Genomic DNA, 24,125 nt, shown 5'->3' on the forward strand with positions numbered 1-24,125 from the left:
AAAATTTAGCCAGATAAAAATTTTGCTGATGCCACAGAAAAAAGATGGGCTCTGAAAAAAACACTTCCTCTTGCTCTGTCCCTTATTAAATAAATCTGGGCTATAGCTATAAATACAGTTACATTTCATAGGCAATCTCAGTCTGAAAAATTGAGGTCTATCTTTTATTTTAAAAAAAATGCGCTTTACATGTGTTCTACATCACATTGCCAGTCTCCTGTTTAAACGGAGCCTGATGACTTCTAATGAGCTGAAGTACCTCAGTATTCATCTGATAAGCTGCTTCAATGCATTAAGGAGATGCTAACTGGACTAATGCTAATCTAATCTAATCTGGAACAGCAGACGTCTCCACACATTACAAGGATGGAACTTTTCACATATTAGAGAAATGCCAGTTCACCACGACCAGCCCACGGCAAACCCCGCTGCTATCTCCCCCGATGGCAGCCTTCTGCTCGCTCTCCATTCTGAAGGCAGCCCCCAACTCAGCTACGGAGGGAGGAAATGAAGAAAGGGGCACAAAAGCTCTGTGAAGGGCAGCTAGGAAGAACTCTCCTGCATGTCATCCTTGACGCTAATATTTCTAACCAAAATAATGGTTTTAAACATTATTATCTATATTAATCGTTAGTCAAGACCATCCTAGTTATTCTAGGTGACAAAACAGAAAAGCTGATTAAAGGCAGGTATTCCTCTATCCTTTCAAAATGGTAGAATAATTTACAACATATGCTTCTTATCTTATTTAAAAGAATAAAACAAAACAGAAGCAAAGTTCCACAAGCATGAGAACATGCGAATTTTTACAGAACTCTACTGAGTTGCAGCTCTGACCTGCCAAAAAAACAAAATGAAGCTTTTTTTAATCTGAGTTCTACTTACCACCATGTCTAGGAGTAAACTGCATTAACGGAAGAGCTGAAAAAGCCATCCTCATCAGCAGGCATACTGTATTAAATAAAATTTGATCTTGGAACTCTGCTCAGTAAAAGGCCACAGGACCATCTGGTGGCCTTACCACCCTAAAGGAAACTGGCAAGGCTAAATCATGATCAGACACTGCTATAACACACTCCACTGCAAAGATAGGTGTCCAGGAGGACCACAATACTGAAAAAGACAGAATTAGCAGGTTTTAATATTGCTTTTGAAATTATAAATGAATGATAGGACTACTAAATTACATTGCCAGGAAAAGGGCAGAATGAATATAGGGAGTTGTTTCTGGCACTTTTTTTCCTTGTAATGATGATGAAAAAGACACCGATATTAAAAAAAAAAAGAGAGAGAAAGAAAAAAAAAAGGATGATCAGTCCCTTTCTCTATACACCCATGTACACACAGTTTCTCTGGTCTTTTTTTTCTCATGTCCTTTATCAAATTGATAGTGGTTGTTTTCTCAAGGCATGCAGTATTTGCTTTTGCTTGAGGGACTTAGACTGCAGATCTTATTTCTGTTTACCTGCAAGCTTATTCTCTCATGTTCTAAAAGAAAGGAAAGGTGACAAAAAAGATTACAGCCTTTAAAAAAGCATGCTGTGAATTAGAAAGCAAGAGAGAGAAAAACCAATATCTACCCAAAACCTCAAAGTAAAACAGTATCTCAAAGTAAAAACACTGTTGAAAGAACATTAAAATAAATTCCCATCAGAACTTAACCTAGTTGAATTTGCACTTCTTTTAATTTTAGAACTGGTGAGTCAACTGAAAAAAACAATAACAGTGCCTGTTCCCTTCAACCTAGCACAGATGTTACTAACTGCTAAATCAATTCAGAATGGCAACAGAATGTAACAGTTCCTAAGGAGGATACTGTAAACTACACTATTCACAAGAGGTTATTTTTTAAACTTTTTTTATTTAGCCTTCAGTCTCTTACAACAGAAAAGTCATTCCTATATTACCAGGCACAGGCAGCAATCCTGCTGTTATATCATATTGCCAGTCCACAGAACGATATTTAACGCTAAACGTTCCATTACCCCTCTATGCTGCGCTCATGCATCTAATCCCACTGAGAGGCGGCTTTCCGCGGTGATGTGGCAGGCAGCTCTCCCCTGCAAAGAACTGCAGCGGCCCTCTGCTCCCAGCAGCAACAGGACTGCAGCAACAAACAGGCAGCTCCGCTCTGCTGACTCCCTTGACACGAGACTTTTGAAGTCACAGCACATAAAATGGCACCACTAGAAACAAAAACAGCTGAGATCTACGGGTGTGTGTGTCCCACAACGTTTTCTTCTCCTGTCTATACAGGATACTGGATATTTAAAAGGTAGCAGAAAACTACTCCAATAACTCAACAGCAAATTCTGTTTCTTAAACTAAAAATCGCTCCGCTGTAACTCCATTTACAGAACCGATTCAGCATTAATCAAGCAGTCTCAGGCACTTTTCTAAGCAATGAAATATAATATATTCATTTTAAATGTGAGGCAGATATGAACTCATCAGCTATTTGTATTGCCAAACTGCATGAAATGTAGCAATTACAGTTCAGGTTGTTATTGCTCTTCCTGATACCACTAATGTTGGAATTAAAAACAAAATTGTTCTTTTCAAAATGAACTTATTTCATTATCTTCCCAAAATACATTTCTTAGCATTATTTTAAGTTACGATGCTAAAATCAGGAAGGACAAAATCAGTCCATTCCCATCCTGCTGTAGAATTTATCTGTCACAGTCCACAAATAAGTATATACCTTAAACTAGATCTGGTTGAACCTTTTTGATGGAACCATCCCTGTGAAACTAAACTGTAATCAATTTTGCTTTTGTTTCAAAATGCATCACATTCTATATAATGAATTAAATTATATCTTATGAATTATAAAAATATACCAAAAATGATCTGAAGGTGCATCTTTATTAGCATCTTAGTTTGGAACAGGAGTGCACTTTTGAAGTGAATCTCCAAATAACCTCCACTGACCATGCTTTGGTTCACGTAATAAAGTGATCTCAGAGATCATGGCTTTCCTTTCAGATGAAATTAAAATGGAAAATGTGCTCCAGAAGTGCAGCTACAGCATTCCAGTTGCTCATGGGCATTCAGTCCCTGAAAACAGACTCGAGCAAGTCTGCCGTAAAATATCCTGAAATGAGTATAGAGTGGATGCTAGGAGCTCAGCACCAATTGTTTTGTTCTGTTTGACTACATTGCTTGCTAACATAAACATAGTCTGTCTAAACAGGTTTCAGCCTGACCACATATATTATAGACTGATTAAATCTTGTTTCCCAGGAAAAGTCAAAATTTGACTTTCTCTTTTTTTTTAGAACAAAAACAACTGTGGAATACTGAAAGACATTCAAGTTCTTTCTCTGTTGTAACTTCAACCAGTAGCCTTATTTTAAATTGCATCTTTTTTCAGGTGAAAAGTACCTGGTAATTATTGCCAGCGCAAAACAATGTACAAATTTAGTCTCACTTTTTCTTTTAGCTGGGACTAAGATGGCACATAAGAAGAATTAAGTGGTGCGTGGTATTTGTGGTGGTTCCTAGTAGAGAATGATTTGCATTTTAGAGGCTTCAAAGAGACAGTATATGATATCACTGCAGTGGTATTAGTTTTTGTTTGTGTTTGTGATATTGTTTATTTCACTTTTTCCAATCTAGTCTTAATACCAGTTTGATAACACAGGCAAAATGGATCAGCATATTGGAACTGAAATGAAATAGTCTTTTTTGTATGATTTTTGATCAATTGATACAAATGTATGTTTTCAACTGCCACCAGCTACACCCACCCATCTGCTACTAACCTAAGATGAGGAGGAAAGAGCTGTCATATGAATTATGCCTTCCCTCAACTCTCCCTCCCATCTATGTTCTTTGGCGCAAGCAACAGAGCTGAAATCACAAGAATCCTGCTGTCTATAGCAATAAGACGCCGAAGACAAATTTTATCATTTTAATCCCATGCCAACAGAAAAGAGCAAAGACAACCAGAAGGAGGAAGGAACAGTACGATTTACATATATATGCTTTGTAGGCTAAAAACTTCTAACTTTGGTTTGTCCAGTCTAAGAGCTATCTAATAGCAATATAGCCCATTCCTTGAGACAAATAAGTATTCTGGAATATTCTTCTGTTAGAGAGAGAAAATCAGACTGGAGAGGTGTCTGATTTGAAAAAAATTCTTATAATTGATATGGGTTAGTAAGTTTAAGGAAAATATGATTGTTTAAACATAACAATATTCGCTAGTGAGTTAGAAAGTTCAAAAGATTTAAAAGAGAAATAGCAGTGGGAAAATTTTTCTGAAAAATTCAAAGTATGTCTTTTCTGAATTACCAACTAGATGGGACGCTTCTCATTAGGACTAAGTCTGGACTACTGCTGAAACACAGAACTTCACCTACTGTCTCATGGAGCACGTAGGAGAAGCTCAGGCTGTGGAACTGAGAATGAGGTCCTAAGGGAGAAATGCTATTAAAAAAAGACACAGGCGTGATATTCCATTTCCTCATTTGCATCTCAACTTCATGAAGGAAGCAAATGCCCTGAATAAAGACAGCTCAAATGCTCTGAATAAAGCATACTTAGCCCTAAAGGCTAAGTGCCTTACACCACTGCGTAACAGCTATTCTGCGTAGTAAGTAACAAGCTGTGAAGGAATTTGATGAGCCCTGAGTAAAACAGAAGGGTAACTACTGTGACAGGATACAGAAGTACAGAGTACAGAAGTACAAGGATCCAACCTGTGAGTAATGACCATGAGAATTCCAAATGTTCTTCAAATATATTTAGCAAAGAATCTGTAGAATTAAAATTTCAGAAAACAAATGAATGCCTTGATCTGCAGATTAGCCACTCACTTTAGCTCTCTGAGGCAGGTTCATCATGGTATCTGGTTTGAAGTCATTCTTGTTTTTTCTGCACAGAACTGCCGTAATGATAATGATGATAACTGTAACCACAGCAATGGGAGCAAGCACTGCAGCAATGATCCACAGGTTGTTCGGTGGGTTTTTCACAACAGCTACAGAAAATTGCAAAACAACATTAGTATTCTTTTCTTTTACTATGTAAGCAAGATGTACTCCAATTGCTTCCAGTACAGTCTTCAATCGCCTCCATATAACAATTAGTATAAAAGGATTGTTTTTAATTTAGCAGTATCTTTGGATTTCTGAAGTAAAAAATAAATAAATCAGCAACATCTTACACTGCTCAATTCACAAATCCTTAAGCTCTCTTCTCTCAATTAGTTATAGCCAGCTGCAAAAGCAGCCATCATCTCCCAAAGCCTACACATTAGATACCATGTTAGATATCACTTAAAAGGCTTTTACAGAAAAAGCAAAAAAAGGTGCAAGTAACATGTCCTTACTTATTTTTCAAAAGTAAAATGAGCCCATAATAAGGTAGTACGTGAGTTACAAGTATACATACAGAGTCCATGCCTGGTGTCACAGAATTACTAGCTCAGCTAAGGTAAATTGGCCCAACTCTTTAAAAGACAATGAAGCTAAGCACACTAGTAGTTATTACTGACATCAATGCGGGGACAAGAAAATGCTTCTCTTGTCCTCTAGAAATACTCAGTCGTAGTTAAGGTCAAAATCAAGTCCCCATCATTTCTGGAGGAGGGGAAATGACGAAACTGGAAAGAGCTATTTGCAGATATACTAATAATGGCACCAGGAAAAAGGTACATTTCGGAAATGCGATTGTGCTAAAACATTTTAGATTCTATTTTATCAGAATAAAGTCTCTTATTATGCATCTTCAATTTGTACACACGTAAGAGAACTTCCTGTAACACAAATACAGTTCTCTCACTTCATTTCTTTCACAAAAAGCAACAGATAATCACATTATGATTCTGAATTTTGTTTTAATGAAATACTTTGTTGAGTTCACCATGCTTTCTCTATTTATTTTCCTATGCTACTGGTTGCTGGCATGGACAGGCAATTGTGAAAATACCAATGTAAAACAGTCTTTGCATTTCCTAGGGGCCTACTGCTTCCAAATGTCATTGAGCTTATTAGCTGTCAAAGGCACTTAGCATCTTTTAGAGTCAGACTTCAAATATATAACATCTTGTTCAACAGCAGTTATGAAAGCTAGCTGAAAGTCTGTTTAAAGCTTGAGTCAATTTTCTTTGTATATCCACAACTTTTTGCAAGGCCAGTGCAATTTGTTGGTCTATCTAGGAATGGCACCATTAGGTACATATATTTTGCACACAGTGTAACAGTAACTGTATGCTTTGTAAGTCTCTGAAAAGCCAAGCTAAAGTCTAGGTTTAAGTAACTGTTCAAAGTTCACTTTTCAAAGAACTTGTATAATTTTAAATTATTGACTTTGAACAGGTAGTTTGGGAATGAAAAGGCTGTCTTTTCTTGGGGGAAGGAAACTGAACTTTATCGGACAATGTTCATTCTAATTACAGACTGTTGTTGTGTTAACAGCAACCAATTGCTGAAAAATTATTTTTATTATTATTTCTAGAGAATGTAGAGGAAAGGATGACCTTATGGCTAATAATGACAGAAGCTTAGGAATCCTAGTTTAAAATTTTAACTCAGGCACCAAATTCCAGTGTGACTTTGAATAAGTCAAATCCATGGTTCATTTAGAGCAACAGGACTTCAGTGGATTTTGAAGCAAGTGTTTCATTTTGTTCAGTCTCTCACCTATGAAACAGGAACATCAATATTTTTCTTTATTATTCATCTGTCTGTCTAACCCAACTATAAGCTCCTGAGGGTAGGTGTCTTTTCTTACTGTGTTTGGTGCAGAACTTTTCATTCTGCTGTAACAGAAATTATAATAAGCAAAATTGAAGTGTGCATAAAATATATTCCTTGGAGAATACAAAGAAAGAATACAAATACTGTGTCCAAAACAAAACAAATTGATATTTTTCCATAAGAAAGTATCAAGGTAACTGTGTCTCCTGCACTTCAAATATTACAGTCTGAGAATCTCAGCTACCCAGTGTCATAATTTCTCTTTCCGTATGTTTTCTTCTTGTGTGATCGACGGAGACTCCCACACCTATATTTCTTTTTTCAGAGAGAAAAAAAAGACTAAAACAGAAAAATTTTTAAAGGATTCTTACGATCAGCTTGAACTTGAATAACATAACCTAGCGTCAAGGCCATCCGCTGTGAGTCAACGGTACTCAAAATTTTGGCAGCTGCAGTACCCAGCAAGGGTTTCCCATTGTATAAAGTATAATATGTCAGTTCAGCTGGCTCTTTGGGTCCTGGAATACGCTGGATTTTTACCATCTTTCAGAAAAAAGTGAGAGAAAGAGAAATAAACTGTCTTTGTATTATAACACTGCAGTTGATCAAAACCTGCAAGAAGCTACTTGAAGGCAGTACACCCACAGAACTCCTTGAAGTCCATCAGATCCCATATAAGCATAGGCTCCATGCAGATATTCTCATAGGATCAGGGCTTCTCCTCTTTACAGTCTAGTCTATTAAGATTAGCAAGCACTGACTGCCTTCATAAAAATCTTTAAACATAATCCCAATGTAAAACCCTATACTAGGAAAAACATGCAGTACACAAAAGAGGAAAGGATCAAATGTTTGGACATTTCAGTCCGCCGTAAAGGGAGGATTTTTTAAAATCTGTCCTTATGTGGAAAACTACACTTTACTGGCATATTGCAGTTGAAAAATTCATCTCACATTTTACTTCTATACCCAATAATTGTGATGCTAGACTATTAATAAAAAGAACCATGCTCTTTTGATTTTATTCTGCAGAACACCAGCAGAATTTCTGAAGTGCACCTCTATCTTTTTTTTGAGGATAAAGGAAGTGTCAAACACTTGTAATGATGACAGAGAAAAAGGGGTTTTGTCATTTTTCTCCATTATGTCATGGACTAAAATATGTCCCGTTTTCATGGAAAATCTTACAAAGGTTCATATTTTCAGCAAATAAAAATGTGTACTTTCATTTTTAAATTCTTTCAGCTTGAGAATGCACAGAATTGGGGGCATATTAGATGAATAATAATTTGTTTTTATATCTCACAATGAGCAAGTCTTGAAAAATAACACGAAACTGAAGGAAAATAGCAGTAACCTGACACGCAGTTTTTGAAAACAGACCCAGTTTGAACCCCCATAACTAGAAACAGTTGGCTAAACTAGCAAGAAAAAAAATAAGATCCTTTCAAAAGGCATGTCATAAACCACTCATGGATCAAAACCCTATTTCAGAATGTGATCTGTGGCCACGTGATCTGAAGACCAGCACTGTATAAAGACTGCTTCATACCATATTTCAACAAAAAGCAAAAAAAGAGTTCTAGCGTTTATTGAGTTACCTCTACAGTGGAAGAGTCAAGAATTTTTCTCTTCTATTTTTAAGAACAAAACCCAGAACTCTTAATTATGCTGAATATGAGACTGTTTACACTAAAGTACATTGATTGTATCAATCTTCATAGCAAACCAAGAGAAAATATTTATTAACACTGATTAACTAATGACAACTTCCAAAAGATGAGGCACATAAAAACATGGCTGATTTTAGAAAGAGAAACTCGTTTGTAATGATATGCATATTGCACTCACTGCTTTGGTACTCATGAAAAAGGACAGGAAATCTCAATCCAGTCAAACATTTTCACGCAAATTCAGGCAGTACATATGCAAACTAAGCCTTTTTCAAAACATATCTAGATGCAATTTATGTCCTATTGACCACCTGCACAGTGTAGCTGCCCACAGTAGTGGCACGTTTAAATCGTCTTCCTTGTTGATGGGACATCATAAACAGTGGGGCCAAACGCTGCTCCATTAATCTTGCAAAGCTCTGATTGTTCAGTCCCAGTAATGTAATATCTACCCCTTGTATAACTGCGGAAATGGAGAAAATAACATATCAGCGCATCTTACATAGACAGATTAAGTAACACATGGTTTTCAGGGCTACTTGTGACAATGATGTACTAACTAGCTTAGAAAAAAAACTGGATACTGTTTCACCCCCTCAGTAATTCCCTACGGGGGTATAATGTACTTGTGTGTCAGTCACTGCACTGTTCTTCTCAGATGATCTGTGAATGATGTTTCTATGCTCAAAGAATATAATACTCCAATAGTCTTGGTCCTCTAGTTTACCAAAATGGCTTTGAGAAGCACCTAATCTATAATCTTCAACGTAAAATAAAAGTATGCCCTCAAGTGAAAACCTATTTGAGAGCTGTCTGTTTTTATGCTTATCAAAAGAACAGTTAGATGCCTCTGTTAAGTAAAAGTTTTTAATACAGCAGTTCGGAAATCTGAAGTCAGAATTTTGTAGAGGTCAGTTTGAAACAAAATAGCTTACGTCTGAAAGCACTGAACACTGATAAAAACTATCTGTGAATAGACATTTCCCAAGTGTGGATGAATGGAAAATCAAAGACACTGAATTTAAATAAAGTAAAAATAAGTGAGATGGCATGCTAATTTAATTCATACAAATGTGTGATTTTTTTGATATTGCTTAAAAATTATTTTGGGACCATATTGATATTTTTGAAAGCAGTGTCCATTGTAATATCAACAATATTCCGTTACAGCGAGTGTACACAGGCAAGAAATGGAATATCAGGTTGGTGAGATGCAAACCATTTCCTTCAGAGGATGATAATCTCCACACAAATTTATTTTTAATCTCAAAAATATAAATAGATATAACAGGTATCAAATCACACTGGATAGTGGAAACAGACTAAAAAAATTGATCCATTTCGTGTGAGGCTCCTTTTCTTTTGCACTCCTGGGCATTAAACAATTCCAGCTGTAGACACATTGATTAGAGAGACTTTGATCTTTACTGTCTCATTTTTGCCCACTTACCACTTCTAGAGTCAGAATGATTTGTGAATGGGAATGTGATACCAGCAAAATGATTTTGCCAAAACAAGTACTCTGAAATCTAATAGCATTCTCTCTGTCTTCTTTTCCATGAAGTATGTGCTTAATACTTCAGGTGAAAGACGCAGAAATTCCTGGACCCAGGCCCAGTCAGTGAATCCTAACAAACTTTACTGGGTTCAACAGATCACCTGTCTTCCTGGGTTATATCTATATATCCTCTTATATCCTCTTTGGATTTCAGATTTAAATCCACATCCTAGAAAAAGCTAGAAGGAGCTCGTTTTTGTTTTAAAACTCTGAAAGGATAATGCTGCTCTTGTAAGTGCTTAAGCCCAAAATGGCATGAATTCTGAGGTAAGTGCTGGACACAGGAAACTTCTCTGTTCAGGACAACAAATCACAGTTATGTCCAAGAACAATTTTAAATAATTTGTCCAGTTGAATGCAACAGAAATGTTCAGTGGGCAGCCATCTATTTGTGTGCAAAATTACTGTACAAACAGGTTTATAGAATTGAGCACTAAAAATTATTCTCTCAAGTGCAAGGAAGAGGGATAGAGATTAAAAGGTACCTGTGATCACCCAGTAGTCTCTAGTTGACTCTGAGACATCAAGGTTTGGATACTCCAGAGCTTTAAAATAAAAGTTGAAGTTATTTCATAATATTCCAACATCCTACACATTATATGCCCCCAAACTATTTGGTCAACCAAACACTGATAAATAAAATTGAACTATGGCTTTTCTACGAGCATTGTACAGGGGACAGTACATTATTGCTCAGCCCAGGAGGAGACACGGGGGCATAATATGATTTCAGGATCACAATTTCTCTTTTGTCTGAGAGGGTAGAAATCAAGCGTAAACAGTAGGAGTGCTGTAAAAAGTAGAACATGTATCTTCTGTTACAAAAATATTGGCTAGTGCTTTGGGGCAAAGCCAAGGATTGCCCATGGCTAAAGGTCATATGTAATATACCTGTATATATGTTTTATACATGTCTGTTGCTTTCTCCCTTTGAGTAAACCTTTCTGGAAAACATGACGACATTCTATAATGATTCTATGACTTAATCCTCACTTAAGCCAGGCCACAATTTGATCCTAAGGTAATAAACAAGGATCAGATTCCACCACTCATAGAGGGCATTTCCACATTCTAGTTTGTCCACAGAAGGCTCATCACCCTGATCTACCAGAAAGCATCATGTTAGGTTTCCAACCAAGAACATTTCACATCCATCTCAGAGCGCTGGGCAACAGAGGGGATAGGAACACCTTCCATTGGCTTCTGAGAAAACTAACATAGAAATGCACATATAATAATGTCTTGTTTATCATATAATCCCAATAGAACCAGTTATTTCAACTGGACAGTTTATGAGAGCAAACTGCTACACAGTCTGAGCAAGTCTGGTTGAATTGGGTTTTAAGTAAACAATCTAAAGAGTTTAAGTGAATTGAGAATCCACCCAGTTTTGTGTGTGTCAGAATGTGTTTACATATGCACACATATGTATACATACACACATACAGACACACAAATGTATATAAAAATACATGTATATATACTTATATGTAGTGCATGTATGTTTTTGGAGATAGACTTCTTATATGAATTATAAGTGAGATTAACAAAACTGTGAAAATTGCCTTAAAGTGTAGTACATATATATTGAAAGCACAACACTACCGCACCATTTAAGGTATCATTACCATATGTGCTGACATCTGTGAGAAACTTATGTTTGCTATTTTGTTGGGTTTTGTTAACTTTTTCATCTCAAAAGTGCATTAGGATGTAAAACTCAATACGGTGTTAATCCATTATATATATCAGCACTTTTTTCAATAGAATTATGCAACATGGAAAACATTAATACTTGGAACTTAATTCAGAAGATATCCATGCTTTTCATGTTGATGCACTGATATTTAGTCACCTTATGTTTTTAAAATTCCAAAGTGATCTGAAATAGTAAACAATGTAAAACATCAGATTATGCAGAGTAAATGCTTATAAGAAGGAATTTCATTGTATGTCCTTAGCTGTGCATTTCTATGATAGACTGTAAAGATTCTGAAGGAGCTGCAAGAGTCTATTAGGAAATAACATATTCTGAAAACGACATCAATATCTGTTTGATAAACTAAAACCACTGCACTGCCACAGGAATAAGCATCAAACACTTTTCTAAGTAAACATTTTCACAACACAAACTATCGGTCTGAAGCCATAAATACTACACACACATTAAGTTTGCTGTATACCTGCTGTGCTGGGAATGCAACCAAGGACTTCAACATGAAATACAAGCCATTACTTGTTAAAGGAGCACTAGCTAAAGACTCTATCGGGTCAATTAATCATGTGCTGGGATCAGCAGAGAACTGCTATACCACATGAGACTGTCTACGTGACAAATGACTTGCACAAGTCCTGACTAACAAGTACATTCCTGTACTGCCTTTGTGAAAAGCACCATAATCCTCTTCCGTCGCAACAGGTCTGCTTCAGAGGCCAAAATATTGAATAGAGCAGAGCCATCATCAAAACACCCCAGAGCTTTCTGCTTGGACTCCTAGACAGCCTGTGAAGACAAGTCCTCTACACAGGGCAGTCTTCTGACAGGCTCATGTGTCAGTCACAAAAAGGAGAGTCGTATAATGAATGGTCTACAACCCTTTCTAGGTCCCTGCATAAAACATTTGTCAGCAACCTCCCTCCACCTCCCTTTGGCTGCAGAAAGAACTGATAAAAATGCAAGCTAACTCTAAGATGTCAATTTTATCCTTTGATAGAAAATCTGATTCAATAGTGCACTAATGCAGTGTAATAATTCATCACTTGAGAGTTTCACCCACAGTCATTTGGTTGCAAATGTTTTGTACAGGTAACACCTCAAGAATAATATATGCTTCTATTTTTACAAGGATTTGCATAATCACCAGAGTTAACTGTGATTCCTGACCTACTCGCACTGGAAAGTGATCACTTACCTAATAGAGTATTCAGAGTACAACTAACTGATCAAACATTGCACAAGATAATTATTCTGCTGTTGGTCTGTTTGTAAGACAGACTAGCCAAAAAGGTAACACATATTTTCCCTAGTGCTCACTTTTCAACAGTCTCTTAGAACCAGAAAATAAACAAGCACTTTAATGATTTTACTTAGAGCTACAAATCCACTTAATTTAGTATTCTGATCATAAAGGCATGCTTAGCTTTATACTTGTATACCTAATATTTCAATACTTGTGAAATCAAAAATTAAAAACTACTTTGTCACTGTTTCAGCCTTATCAGCAAGTTTGAAGGCTGCTAGAAGCTTAACGAGATGTATTTGAGCACAGTATTTTAAATTTAACAAGTATCTCATGAGGATTTACACACAGTGAAATCAGCTGAAACCTGCCCTTACTTAACTGAAGTCCATTATCATGCACTAATGCATCTATTACGTCTTTTTTCTCCTTTCACTTTCAGTGAACACAGATCTCTTCCATTGAATGGTTAACTTGCCTCTACAGTGAGCTTAATTTCACACGCTGAATTTAACAAGCAGATTAAACAGAAATCCCCATAATCAAATGTCCTGTCTCTTTACTCGTTTTAGAGAATTAACATACAAAGAGAGTCAAAGAGCATATATGCCATACAGGCTGCCCAGACGCACAACTTTCTCCAGCTCACAGTACCCAGGCTGACTCTTCATAACAACTGAAATGCAAGGGAATTACTGGCACTCATGCTTAGACCACATTCTAAATGGAGTATGAAGCTGAGCAAACTCTTCACCACCAACTTTTTAAAAGGAAATATGTAAACAGAGCTCACCCACTATCCAAATATGTTGGCATTCAAAGCATGCTACCAAGTCCTCCTACTGAAACAAGTACTGGGGTCTAATTCTTTCACTGTAGTTAAAGGCTCTGCTGAAGATGAACTTTATGTGATGCAGTAAGTTTCTCTGAAATGGAGAATTGGGGAGAGTCTGTGTTTTGTTTTAAATAAAACTACAATTTTAATTTGTTTGGAACCTGGCACAGTTGTTTATTATCAAGAGCATATACGTGCTGTTTCTTAATTATCTGCCAGTTTCTAGAGGCTGAAGCAGACACTGAACAAAAAAAGTAGGGGTTTTTTGGTTTTGTTCTTTTTTTTTTTAATACAAAGAAAGTAAAGAAAAGTAAAGTCAGCAAAAAAGTACAATCTGTGAGTTTCATGAGAAAGCTTATGGTGCTTGCAAATCAAATGCATGGGGCTGGCTAATCTTGTCTTGCACCGTGTCAAGAAGCACATACTTACATTCTGCAATGGTGAGAGGTGGGTAGGTTAGATAGAATCCCACCAGTTCAGCTGACAGCTGATTAAGAAGGTTGCTGGAAATGGTGCCATTTAGAGTTGTACTTTGATTGCTGACTACATAAAACAGAGTGACAGCTTGGGAGACATTGGAGGTATTCAAAATCTGAAACAGAAGCAAAATAATGCATAGCTGTGTTTCAGGTCAGTTAAAAAAAAAAAAAAAAAATTAATGCAAACAACAAACCAGGAAATCTCAACTAGAATACTTCACGAGATATAGCTCATTCAACATTCTTGTGTAAAAGTCTGTGATACTTTAATTCCTTGTTCAGCATGTGAAGAGTTATTGGAGATTAGCAGCAGGCAAAAAAAGGGGCAGTTTGACTGGAGAACTTTTTTTCCCAATCTCTTGAACAGGAACTATAAGATGAGCAAGAGGATGATTATCTGAAAAAAACATTTAATGTTTTTGATGCAGATGAGTTAGGCCTGTATGTCTCGCTCTCATTGCTACCTTCCCAGTGTGGTTATCTCGATTTTCTCTTTTTCCATAAGAAGTAAAGACATCTCCTCCTTCTTTCCTAACATCATATTGCTACCTGCTCTCCTCCCCACTTCAGCTCTATACCAGTCTCTTCCGAGTGCCAAATCTAATAAGCACTATATTTAATGACCAATTATATTTATTGATCAGATCTGGATCAGATCCTCAAACACCAGTTTTATGGGGTGAGGCAGGGAGGGAAAAAAGGGGCAGGAATGGGAAAACATGTTTTCCCAGAAAACTCATCCCCTGGGACAATTTTTTTTTTCCATTATTGGCACTGTAGGTAGGCCTAACAGCATTCAGCATTCATGTATATTATTTAACTACCCCATTTGTATGATTTGGGTCAAAAACATACAATATGACATAATAAAAACTTCAGAACTACAGCAATGGGTCAGATCAAAAGTCTGTCTAGCAGATATCCACTTACAAATGGCCAGGAGCAGATGCTTGGAGAAGGAGCACAGAAACAGGGCAAGAGATGACTGCTTTCTGCACTGAAAGCTCCTAGCTTACAGCTGAGGAACATTCTGAGCCATAAATCATATGTTTGGGTTTAAAAAGCGTTGATGGATTTTTATTCTATATGTTTGGCCAATTGTTTTTTGTAATTTTTATACTTTTTCTCCAATTACATCTAAATATCTTCAAGATGTTGTTATCCATTGCACAAAAAGGTTCTTCTTTTTGTTTAAACCTTATGGAAACAGCAAATGATCATTTCCTATTCACTATGCCACTCATGCTTTACTTAGCAGTCCTTTTCAAGGCTGAAGAACCACAGCCTGTTTCATTACTCCTTATATGAAAGTTGTTTCATGCCTTTTATCCATCTTGCTGCCCTTTTCTGTACCTCCTCTAGTCCTACCACATCTTTTCTGAATAGGCTCCATCTGTTCCAAAACTTTTCCTCAGCTCACGATGCATCTAAAACCCTCACACTATTCTCTGTTGCACTGACTTAGTCCTTTGTGTGGTACTGGGATCATTTCAGAATACGTTATCATGAAGGCTCTTTAGCCTCTTACCTTCCAGCTTATCTTTTGCCTTCAGGACCTCCCTCCCACACAATTACTGCCTTCTTCTAGGGCTCTTTAAGAAACTGTCTAGGTGCTCACAGAATCGTAAGTCCATATATAGAATTTTATCAAAAGTCAAATATATATCATAAAATATCACCCACAGGAGACTTTTTTTGTTCCTGAAGTATGGCACAGAGTTGGCCCACTGCACATATAAAGTTTTGCAAAAACCAAGCTCTCAGCACTGAGTTTGAATTTGCAAGTATGGAATTGGACTGCACAAAAAAAGAAATATATTCCATAAGTATAGATCTTGAAAACAGTTATGCATATCACTACCTTCATAGCGAATAGTCTTACTAAAAGCAACTGATTTGTCAAAGCAGCACTTCAGTAAAAATATACATTTGGAGGAATATCTTGCACTTCATTTTCATTTGAATTTCACTCAAATAATATAAATAGATTTCTCAAAAGGATAAGACTGTGCAGACAGTAAAATTCATACTCAGGAAAATAACAATAACAATTTTCTATAAATCATGCATTTATAAGATTTCCTACAATACATAAAACTATCCTACTTCAGATGACAGTATAAACTTATTTCCATACTGGCTATTAAAGATATAACGTTGAAATACAAGCGTACACATAGCAAAGAATAACCCAGAGCATTTGAAAACAAGCACTGGCAAAGCGAACAGCATTATACCTGAACTGTTAAGTTGTTGCTGGTATTTAAGACCCTCCTTTCAGCATCCTGAAATGCTCTCTGTAATCGTTGCTCCATGGTCTGAACAAATTTGCACGACTGTATATTGTCTGTTTGACCCACAAACTGCAGCTCTAGAAAAGGAAAAATGTATTTGTGTTTAGATAAAATATTCTTAGTCACATAACACTCAATGTCTGACAGGAAAATGATCAATTTACAAATTAAGCAGGTGAAAATAACGCCACAGATGATGACGTTTAAGCACCACTGTAAACTACCCTTAATTAAGATAAAATACAAGGACTGGATTGTATTATTAGACCTGATACGAACAAACAGGGATTGTTTCTATAGCGATGTATAAGACGATAAGACCAGTTCACTGTACATATACTTACTCAAAGACAGGCAGTAAGTGAAAGCTATTCTAAAACAGTAGTTATACTCTTAAATCTTACAAGTCATTGGCTCTTACAAGACATAATCAATCATAATATTGATTCCCATTCTGTTTGTGCTAGAAAAAATACACTTAACTGGGTAACTGCAATATGTACGTGTATATAAATATATGAGAGCACACATAAGAAATCTCTTTACAATTGAATATGTTGTTTTACGGGGCTGAGCCAGTCATTTGGAATTGTAACACTCCTCCTACCCTATCAGAGACCAATTTTAGGGCTGAAGCTATCCTTTTTTCCATATCCAGGGAAAGTTTCCCGTACAGCACACCACTCTGCCTTCTTGCAGTTTATATTCTTCTACTGCCCTACAACTGCTCTGTACTGAAATCCACTAAAGTGATACAGAGGGATTAAACAATGATCCAGGTTTAGATGGTTAAAACCCAAGTCAAATCAAATAGGTCTAGCCAGACCAATATATTTATATCACGTAGTTGTGCTTCTCATCCAATCCTCCTCAAAAGGAATGCACAGGTTACTACATAACCTGTAGAGCAAAGTTCATTTTGATCAAATGCCAAATCATTAGTTTAAAAATTTAGTTAAACATGTTGGCTTGACTCATCCTTAATGTAATGGCACTTCATTTCATGATAGTGACAACAGAGGTGAAGTGTCCACAGAAGGACAGAGACTTATGCATAGGCAATCCCACTTATACTGGCATCAGGCACACAAAACTGTGGCAGACCTTGTCCTGCTGCTTATTGCTGTTCTGTTACACTAGGGAGCAAGAGGGTGGGGAAACATGACAAAGAGAAGGAGGAGTCTCATAATATTTATGCCTGAACTGTTAAAAAAATATGCAACTGTTCTCACAAGCAGGCAGGCTATTGCTTACCCGTTTTCAGCTGGAAGTGGTATGCAGGTAGGGGATTCCATGGCAAGGCCAGGACAGCAACCGACTGAAGATTTGGTACATGCTGCTTTATGTCTGCTGTGGCATTGCTAATACCATAAGCAATAAGCCTTTCAATTACCGCACCTGGCATGAAAACCAGCCTATCCCGTGTAACGTAGTAACCAACTGTTACATTATTTGATTGTTCCAGGATTTCAACCTAAAACACACGGGGAAAAAATTATTTAGTTTGCAATTTAACTATTATTCAACAAGAGTTCTCATTCTGAATACAGATCCCTTGCAAGACATTTTTGTGTAATCTCCTGTAAACCTAACAGCAAGTATCATATCAGACATGGTATTAGCAGAACTGCTTAGGGACTTTTAGTCCCAGCCCATGCAACATGTGCTCCCATTTAAAGCACTGCAGTATTGTTATCACAATTCACATGACTCTAATTTAGGCTGGGGCCTCATTCACATATAGGGACATTTTACTTTTGAACCTAAAAATATAGAGAATCCAAAGAACATCTATCATCTATTTCATACCTGAAGAAGTTCACTGAATTTGTGCATGCGTCTGTATTTGCAGGTTTGACATTATATTTTTGGAAGGGCAAAATTTTCCAATATTTGATTCTTCAGCCTCAACAAACTGTTCCATCCTATTTATCCTATACTCTAATAGCTAAGCTACTGCCTATATGACAGACCACAAGAACAAACGCACTGTGAGGCAAAACAGAGTTGATTTTTTACCTCAAAAATCTACAGTTTCCAAGAAATTCAAGCCTTGTAACTTGTCCTCCACACTAAGTTTGAGCTGGGTTCCTTTGTTAGAAAAAGGCAACCTCTCTCAGGTTTACACCATGAGGAGAATAAATTTGACAGTTTTTATTGCAGCTTCCGAGACCCTCAGGAATCTACAATTCCTAAACTGGCTAACATCATCTGAAACTGCAGCCATAGAGAATGGGGATACAAGTGAACCTCATGCCCTCTATTTTGAGCAAAATTACTTTCTCCATTTCCCCTTACTTCATGAGTACCTCTCCTATGATAGTCTAGTGCTCTGTATAAACCCCCACCTAACATCACCAGAAGCTTACTTTACACACAACATTGTGCTAGCAATTTATTTTGGTCTAGTCTTGCACTCAGCAATGTAGAGTTTCATGCAATTTAGGTGGAAAGTGATGAACGCATCTCAATTATTTTCAACAAAACATGCTTTTTCCTTGCTCGGGATTTTTGTGCCTGTGGAATTGAACTTGTCAGGTACTGTGTTTTCACACCAAGGAATGGATTGACAGCAGTGACATCCCATTTACTAGGCCTGTTCTTGCAATTGATCTAGGCTAAGCACAGAAGCACTTGGCTTACTGTTTAACCATAGTCATTCCTGAACTGCAGAAGAATGAAGAAACTGCTGTCAGCAGTCATTTCCCATAACATACCAAAAAGAAAGTTGCATTTTTCCTTCTACTTTTTCAAATAAAATGAGAAAAGGCTTAGAGCGGTCCTCAAATTTTTAGAGTCCAGACAGAGCAGGTGCTACTTGTGCCTGCCCTCCGTAAGAAAAGCACTGTGCTTTTCCCTCCAAGACAGCATTCTGAATCCAAAGTGAGATACAAAATTACAGAAGACATAGGGCAACCTATAGAGTGAAAGGTGGCAAACGCTGCACTAGCCAAAACCATGCTACCAAGGGCTATGCGTCCCCTGTGACAGATGGGCATTTAGCATATGAGAGCCCACATGTCCAGCTGGGAGGTGTGAATGACCTGCTGCTGTTTGCCACTGTGGGTCACTGTGTCATCTACTAACATTCAGACTCTGTCTCACACTTCACCTTCCTCCCCTCCAGCAACTCCCATACTCTCCTGGCTGTGCTCTCCTTCAGTTGCAGTTCCATTTTTGTCATGCTCCCAGACCCAAAACCAAGAACAAACAACTGCCTGTGTGTCAGGGCTTTGGCCTACATGCAGCTGCAATAGTCCTAGCTTGGAACTACTGCTGCACTACATGCAAGTGAGGAAGCAGCCAGGAGAGGAGCTGAGAGACCCATCAGCCATCACTGGAATATCTGACACTAGCTAGTCAACTACAGTCCTTTTAGCATCTCCATCTCCCCAAAGATATCTGCTACTTAGCTTTGACAAAGCCAAATTGCTCAGTTTCATAAGGCCTACAAGCAACATGTATTTTCATTTGTTTATATTTTGGGGCAGTGAGATAGAATAAGGTGTAAATACAGATAGGAGGAACACTGAAACCAGGTGCCGCTCAGTAAAAGGAGGAAGGACAGCCCACACGGAAACAAGAATATCTAAGCCTGCAGCTCATAATAATGTTGCTGTCACTCACACAAAGGCCACTGAACCTTAATAAAAAAGTTTATTATTTTCTCTCGGTGCAAGAGCTGTTTCAGTGTGATCACACAGGCAAACCAAGCATGCTTACCTGAGCGCTGACATTTTGGTTGAAAGCTTGTCTCAACACTTGGTTCAGTCCTTTTGTCACACTCTCCTTGAAGGAATTGCTGATCAGTAACCTTCTTGTGTTCAGAAGCAGAACTGGGTAACAACAAAAAGTTCTATGAGAGTTTAAAACATTAACATACTCTCTGCTTTTTTCTACTGTTTTATTTTGATTGGGCTAGTTCAGCGGAGATCAGGAAGAAGCTATGATTTGCAGCAGCTGCAAGGAGAGTAAGAACTACAGGGGCTAAGCAGCGACCCAGAGTTCGCTATTCTTCTGATGACAATAGCCCACTGTTTCCAGAGTGAGGTCTAACAATTACAGTTTCTTTTGTAACAAGAGTAAGTCTGTGCCATGCTGCCTTTCTGAGTGAGGTACGATGTCATTTGATTGCAGATAGACTAGTACAGCACTCCCAGATGACTGGGCTGGTGCTACAAAGGCAGGTCTACATAAAGAAAATGTACTTTGTATATTCACAACCAGAGTTAAATAAATGAGAAAATGTGTTATTCCACCTCTAAAATTATCTGCAATTTGGAAGTATCTGTATACTTTGCTTGTTAACTTTACTGTTCTAGGGAAAAACTATAATGTTATCGCTAGTTTTTTCTTTTTCTCTTATAATTTGCAGAAATTTTTTTGTATCTACACCGAAGTACTTTCAACCATATACTATGCACAAGCTAAATGCCTAGCTTTTAACCTAGCCTTTTATCTTTCAAAATACTTGTTGTGTTTGTTATGCTCCTGCTGACAATATTTCCTAGCCGCTAAAAACACATTAGGTCCAAAAACTGCTTATTTCATTGTCCCCAATCTCATTCATGCCTAGGCAGGTTCAAAAACCCTTTAATTTAGCTCTTCTCTTTGCCAAGAGCTCCAAGACACACACATTTTCTGGTTATGCACTGTGCATCAAGATCCCTCCAGTTCAGAGTTCCTAAAGTTAACAAAAAGCTGTCTGTGAAAGACCACAGTTATGAGCCATAGCAAGTAGTATTATTCAGCTAGAAAGATCAAAATCCTCCCAATTTTGAAATGCACGGTTTTAAATACTAAACATTATTTGAAATGAATCTTTAATCACAGAATTAAACATGCATATGTAAACAGGTCAAACATCTGAGGCAGGTTACCATACTGCCTACCTCAATGACACAGACTTATTACTGTATCATATTACATGCTGCTGTATCTCCATATAAGTGGTTCTGTTAAATTCCTGTAGTGATTATCTGAGCTTCAGCACATGCAAACTCATTACAGCATTTAACATGCTCATTGTAAAGTCTAAGCTACAAGTAAAACTAATGTAGCACTCCTATGTTGCAACCTTCCCCTTATCTGTATGCTTCATTAGTGCTATAGCCTTACCCCTAGACTAATCACCAATGTCATCTGACGTTTCAGTATGTTTCCGATTCCTCACCAGTTGCCCCTCGTACAAAAGCAAGGTCCATTCAGCACCTTCAGTGGGCAGCCATACCTGTTTTAAGCATCTGGTTCCTGGAGAGGTGGCATTCCAGAGGAGGAGCTGCTGTCACGCTCGCCGAAGGTGCTGCTGCTGTTTCAGGAAGAGCAGAAGTGCTTTCCACTGGAGTAGGGGGAAGCCTAGTTGTTTTCGCTGATGCTGTAACAGATGTCAAAGCTGCTGTAATTGTCAGCGGATAGGGGGTTGTTTTGGTGATTTCTGAGCTTGGGAATTTCTGGGTGTCAGTTACTGTTGTTTTTATCTGCCTTGGTGCATGTACTGTGGATGCAAGTGTGGAAGTTGTGACTGTGCTGCTTTTAGGGGGTATAAGTATAGCTGTCATCTCCATGGGTGATGCAGTTGTGTTTCTTGTTGCAAAAGGAAAATCTGTATGTGTTCCTACTGAGCTTAGAATTGATGTCAATTTTGTGGTAGTGTTATTTTTTGTTAGCGTCAGTATTGGTGTGCTTAAAGCCATCACAGATGGCAAAGGTGTGTTTTCAGTGCCTAGAGAAAAGAAGGAAGAAGTTGGCACTGGTGAAGTTGGAGATGATTTTCTTGTTATTTGTTTTGCTTCTGAAGTTCCTACTGTAGGTTTTGCACCAGAAGACACTCCAGATAACACTGTAATGACAGAATGGGTAAAGTTGGTTGTTGACAAAGAAGTAGAAGTTAGATGTGTTGGTGATGCATGGACAGAAGTTATGATGACTGACTGCAGAGCACTGGTGACAGGTGTTTGCAATGGGATGCCCTTGGTAGCTTTGTTAGATATATTAATGGGAACTAGACTATGTCTTGTGACGTTTGTGTGCCACTCCTCCACACTAAATGTAGCTGGATTTTTATCAACTGTAATCAAATAACCAGACGACTCTAAATGGTTATCTGCAAATTCTGGCAAATTTCCAGAACCGATGTCTTCTTCTGTAATAAAACTATGTAGGCGAGTTGAGCTAGAAGAATGCCTAGTTACTGGAAAGGGGGACTTTGTTCGCGGTAAGCTCTCATCTGAACCGACTTCATAGTTGGCTGAAAGAGTCAGGTTGCCAGTGAACTCAAAAGCCAGGGCTAGCGTTGTGTTTAAGGCTTTTGTCAGTAAAGTGAGTTTTCCAGCATTTGTTTGTGATTCCAGAGTACTAGGAAAAACACCTGTATCATTAACAGGAGGCGTATCATTAACAGGAGGCACATGTAGACGGAGTGGTGTTTTACACTCTGTAGTGATATTAATGTTCCCAAAAGTGAAGAAATTAGTAAAGTTTTCAGTTGTGTTTCCATGACTTTTTTGTAGGGCAGCAGGTATCAGCATAGTAGTAGCAACGGATGAATACTGAACAGGAGATGTTTTCAATGCAAATGCATGTATACCAAATTCTGGGAAACTATTAGACTTTATTCCAGTGAAAGCTAGATTTGAAACATTTTGACTAGACGTTGCAGATGTATAGTTTGTTGAAGCAGCAGAGAAAAATGGTTGCTTATTTATATTTGTTTTATTTTGCAGCCCTGAAACTTTTGAATATGATGTAGGGTACTCAGTTTCTAATGGAGAAGTACTCAGAGGAACTTCCCTTATTAGCATTTTGACTGAAGTTTTTACTGAAGGAATATTAACAGTAGTTGAAGACAGTAATGCTGTAGCGGTCCATTTAGATGTTGAAGCTGCAACTTCAGGAGAGTTTCTAGGTTCTAAATTGCTTTCAGAGACAGCACTTGAAATATGAGAAAAACCTGAGTGGTGGCTATCTATCATTTTTGTCATGGAAACAGATGGTGGCAATGTACGGCATTCTGAAGGCGCAACAGAGGTTAAATGCTTTGTATCAATTGAATGTGAAGTATAAACAGAGGTAAAATTAGACTGATCTAAAGCTGACAGAGGTGAATGTTCTGTATGCGGAGCTACAACATCAGGTACTCTCCTACTGCTTTCTTCATTTTCAGTTACATCTGGACTTCCTGCATTAGCAGGTGGAAGATGTGCAGTCACAGAGATATTAATAGCAGAGGTATTTGAGATAGCAAGTTCAGGTTTTGAAAGGCTTTCAGTAGAAGTAATTAACAACACTGCTGCTAGATCAGGGCTAGTCATTTCTGCTTCCAAAACACTGCCTATTATCCTTGATCCTTTTGCAAGTTTACCGCCTTGGATATCTGAAGAAACTTTGGAAAGAGATCCGTAAGGCAGAATGCTATTAGCGTTAATGTTGGTGGATATTTTTGCTGTCATCCCTCTCATGAAAGACTGTCGAGCTGTTCTTGCCACTGGAGAGCCATCAGAAGTTGGGAGAATATGTCCAGAAGCAGCCGGCAATAGTATGCCATTTGCTTCATAAGCTCTATCAGTCAGGTCTTTTGCAAAAGTCTGATTCATAGTCAACACTGAGTGATGCAAGGAAAT

The 24,125-nt window shown here is 37.7% G+C and overlaps 1 protein-coding gene across 1 annotated transcript in view; it reads right to left on the reverse strand.

Annotated features, from left to right (window-relative positions):
- Positions 1–23,306, reverse strand: part of KIAA1549L (KIAA1549 like) — a 66,658-nt gene extending 43,352 nt beyond the window's left edge. Inside the window, exons 1-9 of the mRNA XM_067295347.1 lie at positions 21,737–23,306; positions 20,230–20,342; positions 17,761–17,980; positions 16,450–16,583; positions 14,163–14,325; positions 10,424–10,483; positions 8,692–8,843; positions 7,079–7,250; positions 4,824–4,987 (exon numbers count right to left, since the gene is read on the reverse strand). Of these exons, the coding sequence (XP_067151448.1) occupies positions 4,824–4,987; positions 7,079–7,250; positions 8,692–8,843; positions 10,424–10,483; positions 14,163–14,325; positions 16,450–16,583; positions 17,761–17,980; positions 20,230–20,342; positions 21,737–23,306 (2,748 nt within the window). The remainder of the gene's footprint in view (positions 1–4,823; positions 4,988–7,078; positions 7,251–8,691; positions 8,844–10,423; positions 10,484–14,162; positions 14,326–16,449; positions 16,584–17,760; positions 17,981–20,229; positions 20,343–21,736) is intronic.
- Between the last annotated feature and the right edge of the window lie 819 nt (positions 23,307–24,125).

This window comes from Apteryx mantelli, chromosome 4 (genome assembly GCF_036417845.1).
Source record: "Apteryx mantelli isolate bAptMan1 chromosome 4, bAptMan1.hap1, whole genome shotgun sequence".
NCBI classification, from domain to species: domain Eukaryota; kingdom Metazoa; phylum Chordata; class Aves; order Apterygiformes; family Apterygidae; genus Apteryx; species Apteryx mantelli.